The 12,424-nt window shown below is 50.7% G+C and overlaps 1 protein-coding gene across 1 annotated transcript; it reads left to right on the forward strand.

The window, feature by feature from the left end:
- The first annotated feature begins 3,086 nt into the window (after positions 1–3,086).
- Positions 3,087–5,723, forward strand: LOC111156997 (mitochondrial ribosomal protein S24). Its single transcript, XM_022518199.1, has 4 exons — positions 3,087–3,182; positions 3,266–3,334; positions 3,763–3,874; positions 5,290–5,723. Exons 1-4 carry the CDS (start codon positions 3,144–3,146, stop codon positions 5,571–5,573), a joined length of 504 nt encoding a protein of 167 aa, XP_022373907.1. The 5' UTR covers positions 3,087–3,143; the 3' UTR covers positions 5,574–5,723.
- Positions 5,724–12,424: the final 6,701 nt, after the last annotated feature.

Below are 12,424 nucleotides of genomic sequence, written 5' to 3' on the forward strand. Positions count from 1 at the left end.
CCCTTCCTGTGGGTCTCTTGTTCCAACCCGTGGTCGCTCCGTTTCCGGGAAGTCCCCAGAGCCAGTCCTGAGCTTTTTGTATCCACCTCCGGAAGCCCAGGCCATTCCCCCATCCCACAAGGTTCTAAGTGCTCACCCCGAGACACAGGGAGAAGGGGGACCCCAGGGGGGTCCCCAGACAAGGAACATGCTTTGGAACAAGGAGGCTTGCTACCACTGGCTAGTTCTGTGACCCCAGGTGACTTGCTGAGCCTCCATTTTTTGTTCTGCAAAACTGCCTCCTTTACAGAGTTGAGGGGAGAAGCAAAGCACATCAAACACTACAGGGCTGCCTGGGGGCTCAGTCGGTGAAGCGTCTGCCCTGGGCTCAGGTCCTAATCTCAGGGTCCTGAGATGGAGCCCTGAATCCAGGTTCCCTGCTCAGCAGGGAGCCTGCTTCTCCCTCTGCCTCTGCTGCTCCCCCTGTTCTTGCTTTCTCTGTCTCCCTCTCTGACCAAACAAACAAAACCATTAGCAAATGGAAATGACAGAAAAATGAAACATCCCATTAAACTGTTTCCACTGTGATTTAAAACAATCTAACAATCCATACTAATGTTTAAGAAATGATTTTTCCTTTATTTTAATCACTGCAAACACACTTACATGCAACCTCCGCCCCCCCACCCCACCACAAAGGCACCAGCTGGAACCCCCTTTGCAACAAGGCACGGCAGAAAGAGAGTTAGGTTAGCAGGCTGTTAGCCACTCGAAAGACCTAGGGCTGTCTGGATTTCCCTGGAGACACCTCAGACCTAAGGGAGAGAGACAGGAATGAAGACAAACCCAAATCTGCTGGTGTCATTTTCGGACGCATTGAGGGTAGGTCCGCTCGCGAGACCACGCCTCCTGGGGCTCCAACAGAAGTCAAGAGTCACCTTTGCTGGAATGAGAGGTTCTTCCTTCCTCTCGTGAGGGGTCCTGTGAGTTCTTATATCTCTCCAAGAGGAGGTGCATGTCAGGCGTGACAGGCAGGTTTTTTTAGTTTTGTTTTTTTAAACTCTAAACCCAACTTGGGACTCAAGCTCACCACCCTGAGATCAAGAGTCTGACTGAGCAGCCGGGTGCCCCTGGCTTTATTCTTTTTTAAAGACACATTTGTTAGCTGCTCACTCTGCTCTGAGTTTTACAATGTAATTTTCACAACAACTGTCATTGTTCCCATTTTACAGATTAGAAAAACTGAAGCCTGGGAAGGTCCAGTCACTTGGCCGGAAGCTGTAATTCATATACCAACTCCCATATTCCTCACCACTTTGGGCAGATTTAGAAAACTTATCAAATTATGAAATTATCAAACTTTAGGGAATCTTTAAAAAGAGAAAATACTATCAGTTTAAAAGGGTCCTTTGGGAAAAGTTGAGAGTTCTTATATTTGGAAACGATTGTGATCTCACACTCCTTCTGCCCCCTTATCTGATATGCAGAACAGTTGGAGATCATAGTTTAAACATTTGGAAGTAAAACATTCTTAGTATTAGGAATATGTCCTACGGCATGAAATATGCTGTCCCTTTATTAAGGATTTTCTGAGGACCTAGCTTCCAGTGGTCAGAGGAATCTTGACCATGGAAAATACAGTGGCCTGCAGTCAGGATCCGTGTCTTGGTCCCTCTCTGCACCCGCCTCCTGCCCCCTGTGACCTTGGGCAGCTCACCAGCACCCCCCACTTCCCCTCCACATAGATGACAATCCAGTCCTCCCTACCACCAGCAGCACAGACTTTGCAAGCAGTGTTAGGGTAGATAATGTAGGTCAAAACCAGCCCAGCCTTGGCAATTCCGTATCATTCGGCTGAACACAGCGATGAGAGCTATTTATCCGAACAACCCTAGAGTCAGCAGAGCTAATAAACCCATCTTATAAATTATGGAGCTGAGGCTCAGTTGTCCAAAGACTGTGACGCCTGGGGCCGACTCCAGAGTCCATGCTTTTTCTGTTTCTGTGATGAGCTGTGAAGTAAGATAACCAGGGCTGGTATTTTTCCCTCTGACAATAATTACTGGATACCGATGACCACGACAATGCTTGGTTTGAGTATGAATTTCCCTATCATCCAGCCCTTTCTCTTACTTAAAATTTTCCTTCCCTAATGACCAGACACTAGGGTATGGTCCCATGGGAAATGCCCTATTTCTCTGCCTAAGGCATCCTCAAAGAACTGGATGAAATTTTAACCAAATGAATTTCTTCTTTGTGGATAAAAGCCAGGTTCTGGGCGCCTGTGGGGCTCAGTGGGTTAAGCCTCTGCCTTCGGCTCAGGTGATGATCTCAGGGTCCTAGGATCGAGCCCCGCATCGGGTTCTCTGCTCAGCAGGGAGCCTGCTTCCCACCCCCCCTGCCTGCCTCTCTGCCTACTTGTGATCTCTGTCAAATAAATAAATAAAATTAAAAAAAAAAAAAGCCGGGTTTGTTTTCTTTCCTTCTTAAAAACTTATTTGGAGGCAGAACTCAGCAGCCCGCTTTCTAGAAGGTGGAGACGGGGTCCCTCGCAGCTGAGCACCGAGGGGCCGGTCGGGGGCGGAGCTCAGCGGGCGCAGCGGAGCCCGCGCTGATCCCCTGTCTCCGTCGCTGCGAGCTCCCAGACGGCGAGACCTCACCTCTGCACCACCTGCGTCCCGGACCTGAGCCGCCACACACCCCCGACCGTGGCAGGTGGAGACGTGCATAGCTGGGGTCCCCGCTGCGGTAAGGGGGAAGGACCCGCTGCCTGCACCGCCTGGACGTGCACGGCACCACCTCTACCTGCTGAGTCCACGGACCCGCCCCAGCAGGCAGGCCCCGCCCCCCCCCCGGGGCCCCCCCCCCCCCCCCCGCCCCCCCCCCCCCCCCGCCCACTGCGGGCCCGCCCCGACTGAGACTCCGCCCGCCGATGCCCCGCCCCGATGAGAGGCCACTTCCCGACAGAGGCTCCGCCCCGGCCTGGAGGCCCCACCCCTCCTCGGCCCCACCCCCGTAAGCCCAGAGCACCTGCGCAGGTTCCGATTTCGTCTAATCGGCCGCCGCGGTCTCCTGGGGGTTGACCTTTGCCCCGAGGCCGCCCCGCCTCTTTTCCCCTCGCGGCGCCGCGGTACGTACTTCCGGCGCGCGGCGCCGGGCCCAAGATGGCGGCGGCCGTGTCCTGCCGGGTCCTCGGGCCCCGGGTGAGTGAGCGGGCGACGCTGGCGGGGGCCCGCGGTCTGCGGTGGGGGCCTCAGTGTCCTTCTCACGTCCTCTCCTCCCGCAGGTGCTGTCCTGGAGCCGAGAGCTGCCGTGCTCCTCGCGCGCCCTGCACACGTCTGCGGTCTGCGCCAAGGTGAGCGCGGCGGGGCCCGGGGGCGGGGGTCCTGGGGTTGGGCGGCAGGGGCTGGGGGGCTGGGAACCTAGTGCCTGGAAGCGTGGGGCCGGGGGCCGGGATCCTGGGCCGGGCGGCCGGGGGCCTGGGGGCGGAAGGTCTGGGGGTCCTGGGTCGGGCGGCCGGGGGTCTGCGGGCGGAGGGTCCGGGGGTCTGGAGTTGGGCGGCCGGGGTTCTGGGGGCGGAGGGTCCGGGGGTCCTGGGTCGGGCGTCCGGGGCCCTGGGAGTGGGGTCCGGGGAACCCAGGGACGGAGGGGCGCGGGACCCGAGAGCCTGGCAGCGGAGGGGCCTGAGGGCGGGAAACCGAGGGCCGGGGGCGCAGGGGTCGGGGGACGCACCGCAGCTTGGGTCGGTGGGCGCGTAGCATCACGGCCCCTCTGTGCTTCTAGAACCGGGCGGCCCGAGTCAGAGTGGGCAAGGGGGACAAGCCGGTGACCTACGAGGAGGCGCACGCGCCGCACTACATCGCCCACCGCAAGGGCTGGCTGTCGCTGCACACAGGTGAGGGGTCGCGGTGCTGGGGACCCCGCAGATGAAGTTCTCGGTCGCGGCGTCGCACAGACATCTGGCAAACACGGGCGAGAGGCCCGGTTCAACTCCTGCTCGTTCAGAGGTTTTCATTCTCAGATTTCATATTCCGGCATCGGCGTGGGACCAGGGCGGAGCCACCGCCCGCACGCGCCTCCCCCGCAGGGCGCTGCTTCTCGTTTCCGCCCGTGCTGTGGGCAGGTGTCTTTCCGAGGCCCGTTAGTGCCCCGCGTCTTCAGTTTGTGCCCTTGTTGTGACTTCGCTGCCTTAACGGAGCCTCCTGCTGACGTGGGACGCACAGGAAGGGTGTGACCTCCGTTGGGGAGAAGATACACATGTTAATAAGCTTCCTTCCCCGCGGGGTCTAATGCCCTGGGCCGAGAGTTCAGAGTTAAGCCGTGATGTGTATTAAATAAGGGGTCTTTATGCAGAAATACGCAGGAAACAAGATTTTATATTGATGTGTTGACCAAACTGTCTTAGTCCAGGGCGAGCAGAAACCTAACCCCTTGGGTTCCCTAGGAGCGGGGTTCAGTGTTCCTAACTCGTTGCTCGTGCTGACTTCATAGAACATAACTACCGGGAACTAATGGGAATCGGCTGTCTTTCGTCCAGTATGAGGCTTCTCAGCTTGGGCGTTTTGAGATCCATCTGTCTAGAGAACTTAAAATAATGGATTCCTGTCCCCCACCCTTTCCAGGTTCTGGTTCTAGGGTCTGGGGCTGGGTGTGGAGACTCCTGAGGCATACTGCAGCAGGTGGAGGGGTTTCAGGGTCTGCACTGAGAATCCTCTGGTTGAGGCCACGGCCCTGGCTGGTGACAGAGCTCATGTCCCCAGTCTCAGAAGTAGCTGGCGGCCTCATCTCTCTGGGCCAGGGGATGGCCAGTGCTTCTATAAATGGCCCAGAAAGAGTGGGAAGGGGCTAGACAGGAAAGGGTCATATGAATTTTATGCCCTGCTAAGGCCTCAGTCTTCCCTTTTGTAAAACCAGGGTAACTATGATAATACCGACTTCACAGGATTTGTTTGCGAATACAGTGAAATAATGTATTTGAACTTTATTTATTTATTTAAAGGTTTTTTTTGTTTATTTGACAGCAAGAGGGAGAGTACAAGCAGGGGGAGGAGCAGTAGAGAGAGAGGGAGAAGCAGGCTCCCGCTGAGCAGAGCCCGATGCGGGACTCGATCCCAGGACCCCGGGATCACGACCTGAGCCAAAGGAAGTCACCCAACCAGCCGAGCCACTCAAGTGCTGTGTATTTTGAACTTTAAAGTGTTATTCCTTTTATTCCACTTGTAGAAGAAGAGAGAAGCCAGGGTTGGGGTGGAATTGAGTGACAGACTCCTGGAGTTTCTGCTGAGTCTTCGAGGTCCCTTCTCCTTTCAGGTAACCTGGATGGGGAGGACCACGCTGCAGAGCGAACGGTGGAGGACGTTTTCCTCCGGAAGTTCATGCTGGGCACCTTCCCAGGGTGCCTGGCCGACCAGCTGGTCCTGAAGCGCCGGGCTAACCAGTTGGAGATCTGTGCCCTGGTCTTGAGGCAGCTGCCTGCACACAAGTTCTACTTCCTGGTGGGCTACAGTGAGACTCTGCTGTCCCACTTTTACAAATGTCCCGTCCGTCTGCACCTCCAGACTGTGCCTTCCAAGGTGGTGTATAAGTACATCTAAGACAGTCACCTTGTCTGCATCAGGCTCTAGCCTGTGAAGGACAGACGCGTGTGGGAGAGGAGTGAAGCAGAGACGGGGAAGTCCCCTCACTGTCTTGAGGATTCCTTTCCAAAGCTGCTGTTGAATAAATGGACCTTTCGTGTTGTCTTGCCTCTTCGTTTGTCTTCCCTCCTTAGAGAAGAGCGCTAGGGCAGGGTTCCTTTGAGGGTGCTCCAGGGCTCCCCGAAGGCTGCCAGTTGTTTGAGGCTTGGGTAATAGCTATGCTGCAATGAGTGTCTGGTCACTTTACCAGGATCTTTACCTGGAGCTCTTTTTCTCTTAAAGTGGAAAAATCCATTTTTAGTGGTTATAAAATAATCAACATTAATTTTAAGAAATTTTAAACAGCATGGACGTGCATCAAGTGAACCATGATGTTTCTTGTAATTCTTCCACAGAGAGAACTACTGTGGACAGTTTATAGCCAGATGCACTTTTCCCTGCAGAAATACCTTTATGGACACTCATCGCTTTTAAACAAGCTTCAGTGAAGCACCTGCTCTGTGCCCCACGTTCTTCTGAGGGCTTGGAGTCCATCCATGTATGAAACACTCTGTTCCGAGATCCCTGCCTTCATGACACCTAAGTCCCCATGGAGGTGGACAGGGAGGGTCAGGCAGCTCTGAGGACTCCAGGCAGGTGAGGGAGGTAGACCCACAGCTCGGCGGGAGAGCGTTTCAGGAGGTGGCGTTTGGAAAAGCTGCACATGGTGCTGGGCAGTGGGGCAGGGATTGGTGACCAACTTCACTGTGACACTGACCATGACCCTGTTACACTTAGCCCTGAACCTCAACCTCTCACACTCTAATCCCAGCCCTGACCTTGACTTACTACCCTGATTCTACCCTAAGCTTTACCCTCACTCTAACAGTCACGCTCTCCCGATTTCTGCCCACGGCTTGATCTTCCCTTGACCTCACCCCTACCTGACAGTCTCCCCCGGACCCTCCCTGGATCACGTCTGACTGACTACATTCCTCATGTAACCCTGACTTTCACTCAGAACTTCACTCTGGAAATACTCTCATGCTGTCTGACCCTTATCGCGACTGTGACCTTAACCTAGTTCTAACACTGACCATGATCCTCCCCCAGAGTCTCATCATGACCTTGTCCATAAAACTGACAGTCCTTTAAATTTGACCCTAGCCCTGACCTTCTCTGACTGATAAACCACACTCTGACCTTGACCCTTAAACCCAACTGTCACCCAGACTCTGTCCCTCACACAGATCTGAGCCTACTCTTTTTTTTTTTTTTAAGATTTCATTTATTTGACAGTGACAGTGAGAGGGAACACAAGAGGGGTGGTGGCAGGCGGAGGGAGAAGCAGGCTTCCTGCTTGAGCAGGGAGCCCAATGCGTGGCTCAATCCCAGGACCCTGGGACCATGACCTGAGCTGAAGGCAGACGCTTAATGACTGAACCACCCAGGCGCCTCCCTTGAGTCAGACGCTTAACCAAGTCACCCAGGCACCCCAGATCTGAGCCTACTCTTATCCCTGATTCCAACTCTCGGCAACCCTGGGTTGATCGGACTGATTGTCATTCAGACCTGGAGACACCCGCACACCTTGCTGACAACACTCAACCTGACCCTGACCCTGACCCTGACCCTTCTGACCACTCTGGCACTGACCCCGACCCTGGACTTATGTGAATTTGACTCTCACCCTCTTCTTGATTCTCACCTTAACACTGACCTTGACCCTTCCACCTGCAGTGATCTGACCGAACCTCAGCTGACTTGATCCTGTTCTTGACCCTCATGACCCTGATCTAGTTGCTGATCATGAAACTTCACCTAACCCTGACCTTGACCCTGAACCTTACTTGATTCCTTAACTGACACAGGTGTTTATCCTGTCCCAGACTGTGACCCTCGTGCACAGCCTTGCCTTGATAGTCACCCCATAGCCTCACCTGGATCGTGACCCTGACCCATTTTTAAAATTGAAATATATTTGACATACAACATGTGTAAGTTTCAGGTGTACGTGTTGATGCATTTATGTATCTTAATGTGTTATATATCATAATATGCTTGGACAATTAGCACCTTTATCATAATTACATAATTCTGTCTTTTTAGTCATTAGAATAATTAAGTTCTAGGTTCCTAGCAAGTTTGTTGATAATAACACAATATTGTTGTCTGTGCTCCCTATTCATTATAAATGTATACCCTCAGGCAACAGCTGCCCTGTCCCCTTTACTCCCTGATGCCTGGTAACCACCATTTTGGTCTGTTTTGGGGAGTTTTGCTTTTATAGATCACACGTGTAAGTGATGTCCTACGGTATTTGTCTTTCTCAGTCTGACTTACTACACTGAGCATAACTTCCACAAGGTCCATCATGTTGGAAACGGCAGGACGTCCTCTTTTCTCATGGCCATATCGTATTCCATTGTATTTATATACCGCATCTCTATCCTTTCATCTGTTGACCGGCTGGGACTGGCTGTTGAGAACGACGCTGCAGTAAATGCCGGAGTGCACATCTCTCTTCAAAATCCCGTTTTTATTTCCTTTGTGTACGAATCCAGAAGTGGAATCGCACGGGATCCTTGGTGGGTCTATTTTTAATTTTGTGAGAAGCGTTCATGTTGCTGCCTACTGCGGTTGAGTGACATTATATCTCATTGTGGTTTTGATTCGCATTTCTTTGACGGTCAGTGACGTGGAGCATCTTTTCGTGTGTCTGCTGGCCGTTGCAATGTGTTCTTTGGAGAAAGGTCTAGTTCTACCCATTTTTCAGTCGGATTGTTTGTTTTTGATTTTGAGTTGTACGACTTCTTTGTATGTTTTCGGTATTAACTCCTTACCCAGTTATGGCTTGCAAAATTTTTCTTCCATTCTGCAGAGCTTTTTCAGTCTGTTAACGGTTCCCTTTGCTGTGCAGAAGGTGCTAAGTTTCATGGAGGCCTATGTGTTCATTTTCACGTCGGCCTTTGGTGCTGCTGCTGTCGTATTGTCAAATTCAAGGTTAAGGAGCTTCATCCTGACATTTACTTCTAGGAGTTTTGTTGTTCCAGGTCCTTCTGTCTCAGTCTTTAATCTGTTGAGTGAATTATTGTGACCGGTGTAAGACAGGGTCTAATTTCATCGCATGTGCTCATCCAGTTTTCCCCGCTCACTGTTTGGCAAGTCCGTCCTTTCCCCGTTGTGTGTTTGGCTTCCTTGTTGAATATTTTCTTGACTGTATAAGCAGGCGTTCTCACTGCTCTGCCTTCTGTCTTGTTTCATTGGTCTGTGTGTCTGTTTTTGTCTGTCTGTGCAGTAACATACTATATTTATTACTAAGGCTTTGTAGTACATTTTGAAGTTAGGAAGTGTGATTTCTCTGGCTTTGTTCTTTTTTTTCCTTAAGAAGGACATTTTAACAACATTAATTCTTCTGACCCATGAGCACAAGATATCTTTCCATTTGTTCATCTTTCCATTTCTTTGATTTCTTTCAACGAAGTCTTGTAGTTCATTGTACAGGACTTTCACATCCTTGGTTACTTTTATTTCTAGCATTTTGTTGTTTTTGATGCTATTGTGAATGGGATAGTTTTCTATATTTCTTTTTCCGACGTTTCATTCTTAGTGTATAGGAACGTAAGTGATTTCTGTGAGTGGATTCTGTATCCTGCAACTTGATTGAAATCTAACAGCCTTTCAGATTTGCTCTATACCACATCCTGTTATGTACAAATAATGACGGGACTTCTAATACCAGACTGAGGAAGAGCGGTGTGTGTGGGCACCCGTGTCTTATTCCTGCTCCTCGAGGAAAAGCTTTCAGTGTTGCAACAGTGCGTACACTGTGCCGTGGGCTCCTAACGTAGGCCTCTAATATATTGAGGTACGTTCCTTCTATACCCAATCTGCCGAGGGTTTTTATGAAATGATGTATTTTGTTAGATGTCTTTTCTGTATCTGTCAGGATGATCATGTGATTTTTTCCCTTTCATTTTATTAATGTGATGGATCACATGTATTGATTTATGTGTGTCTAATGATCCTCGTTTCCAGGGATAAAGCCCACTTGCTCACTATGTGCCTTTTTACTTGTTCTTGAGTTCAGTTTGCTAATATGTTGTTGAGAGCGTCTGCATCTGGATTCATCAGAGATATTGGTCTGTAGGTTTTTTTTCTTGTGGTGTCCTTCTCTGGCTTTCATATCTGGGCAATGGCAGCCCCACAAGATGATTTTTAGAAATAGTCCCTCCTCCCCCATTTTTTGGAAGAGTTTGAGAAGAATTGGTGTTAATTCTTTGACTATCTAGTAGAATCTCCAGTGAAGCTGTCTGGCCCTGGAGGAGGTTCTGTGTTGGGAGGTTTTTGATTTGTGATTCAATCTCTTTAGTCTCTGGTCTGTTCAGATTTTCTATTTCTTCCTGATTCAGTCTGGTAGGTTGCTTGTTTCTAGGAATCGGTCTGTTTCTTCTAAGTTATCTGAGTTTTTGGCTTGTAGTTCTTCAGTCTCACAGTCCGTTTCTCAGCAGTCTCAGTTGTAACATCTCCTTTTTCTTTTCCTTTTCTAAAGATCTTATTTATTTATTTGAGAGGCAGAGAGAGCACAAACGGGGGAGGAACAGAAGGAGAGGGAGAGAGACAAGCAGACTTCACACTGAGCAGGAGCCCGATGTGGGGCTCAATCCCAGGGCCCCGAGATCCGGACCTGAGCCAAAGGCAGACGCTTTACCGACTGAACCCGCAGGCTCACCTAATGTCTCCTTTATCACTCTTAATTTTATTTGAGTCTTTTCATTTTTTTTCTTAGTCCAGCTAAAGGTTTGTTGATTTTGTTTATCTTTTTCATAGAACCAGTTCTCAGTTTCATCAGTCCTTTCTGTGGTTTTCATTGTTCCTGTTTAATTTCTGTCTGCTCTGAGCTTTGTTGTTTCCTTTGTTCTGCTAACTTTGGGCTTAATTTGTTGTTGTTTTCTAGTTCCTTGAGGTGTAAAGATAGGTTGCTTACTTGAGGTCTTTCCATTTTCTTTTTTCTTTTTAAAGAAAATTTGTATTTAATAAATACAAAGAAAGATTGTATTTATTTATTTGACAGAGAGAGACACAGTGAGGGAGGGAGCACAAGCAGGGGGAGCTGGGGAGGGGGAAGCAGACTTCCTGCTGAGCAGAGACCCCGATGCGAGGCTCCATCCCAGGACCCTGGGACCATGACCTGAGCCGAAGGCAGAGGCTCAACCCACTGAGCCACCCAGGTGCCCTGGAGTGATTATTGATATGTACGAACTGAATGCTGCCACCTTACGTCTTGCTTCTGATTGTTTTGTAGCTCCTTTGTTATATCCCCCGTTTCTGTCTACCTTTGTGAAGCGCTGGTTTTCTACAGTGCGTCTGGTCTCCCCCTTTCCTTGTTTTGTGACTCTAGGGTTTTGCTTTGTTGTTACCATGTGGATTACAAACAACATCTGTTAGGTAAAATGGTCCTTTTGATGCTGTTAGCACCTTATTTTCGTTCCCGGTAAAGTTTCGGAGCTTTTACTCTTCCCCTTTAGTTTTGATGTTAAAATGTGCCTCTTTTTATGCTGTGAATTCACTGAGAAGTGGGAGTGACTTCGGTTATTTTTCATGCCCTTTTTCTCTAGCCTCCGAACTGTAATTAAGTGTTAACACACCTTCCTCCTCCTCCTCCTTCTTCTTTTAAAGACTTTATTTATTTGACAGAGAGACAGAGAGAGAAAGAGCACAAGCAGGAGGAGTGGGAGGGGGAGAAGCAGACTGCCTGCTGAGCAGGGAGCCCGATGTGGGGCTCAATCCAGGACCCCGGGATCATGACCCGAGCCGAAGGCAGACGCTTAATGACTGACTCACCCAGGGGCCCCTTAGCACACCCTTCTAATATAAAGCTTCCAGTTGTAATTGTGTTCATCTTTTGCCTTTGCTAGTGTTTTACGTACTTTCATCTGCGTTAATGTCACTAATTAGTGCCTTTTCATTTCAGCTGAAGAACCCTTTGAGCATTTCCTTCAAGGCTGGTCAAGGGGCGGTGAGCTCCCTTGGTTTCGGCGTGTCTGGCAAAGTCTCTGTCGCGCCTCTGTATCCGAAGGGGAGCTTCACTTCAGGGAGTACTCTGGGCTGGCAGTTTCTGTCATTTAACTCTGAGTAGGTCCTTCCACTCTCTCTTGGCCTGCGGCGTTCCTTCTGAGAGATCTGCTGATAGCCAAATGGCGGCTGCATTGTAGCTGAATCTCCTTTGTTCCCTGGTGGCCTTCTCTATGATTGACTGTAGCCAGTGTCACCACAATGTCAAATATGATGAATGACCTTCCTTGAAGAACGTCTTTCTGCTTTGGGGGTGCCCACACCCCAGGAGGCGTGTCCTGCAATGAGGGGGCTCCCGGACTCCCACAGGCACATCTCTTGCAGAAGTCTTGAGGCGGACGGCAAGGACACGTTCCTTGGTTGTTCTCGTTTGCCTCTTTCCCTTTCCTCCAGGTTCTGTCACGCCCTCACTCACTCGCCACTTTGGCTTTCCACCTGCTCTGAAGGGCAGGCTGTCGCCAGGGGTGCCCTGGGGAGGGACCGACTGGAATTCTTCCTCCTCCTCTGACTCCAAGCCCATCTCTACCCTGCTTTGGTGGTGGGCTTGGTTCCCCTGCTGGCTGGGCTTCCGCAAACTCTCTGTCTTCAGTGAGTGTCGCCCAGTTGTGCTCCCCCCAGTCCTGGCAAGTCAGGCTGGGGCAGGCTCGTCATCTTCCTTGGATCTGCAGCCCCCTTCACGGCCCTGTCTGCCTGCTTTCTGATGCACAGGTGCGTAGAAATCTGGGTGCCCTGGTGTGATGATCAGAGGCACTTTC

The sequence above is a fragment of the Enhydra lutris genome, unplaced genomic scaffold (genome assembly GCF_002288905.1).
Source record: "Enhydra lutris kenyoni isolate GAN:26980312 unplaced genomic scaffold, ASM228890v2 scaffoldscaffold51, whole genome shotgun sequence".
In the NCBI taxonomy this organism is placed as follows: domain Eukaryota; kingdom Metazoa; phylum Chordata; class Mammalia; order Carnivora; family Mustelidae; genus Enhydra; species Enhydra lutris.

Bases quoted from the DNA above. Each gene is read 5' to 3' on its own strand.
- LOC111156997 (XM_022518199.1), top strand. From the start codon at position 3,144: ATGGCGGCGGCCGTGTCCTGCCGGGTCCTCGGGCCCCGG. The intron at 3,335-3,762 runs GTGAGCGCGGCG...CTGTGCTTCTAG, and splicing joins CGTCTGCGGTCTGCGCCAAG to AACCGGGCGGCCCGAGTCAG. The intron at 3,875-5,289 runs GTGAGGGGTCGC...TTCTCCTTTCAG, and splicing joins CTGGCTGTCGCTGCACACAG to GTAACCTGGATGGGGAGGAC.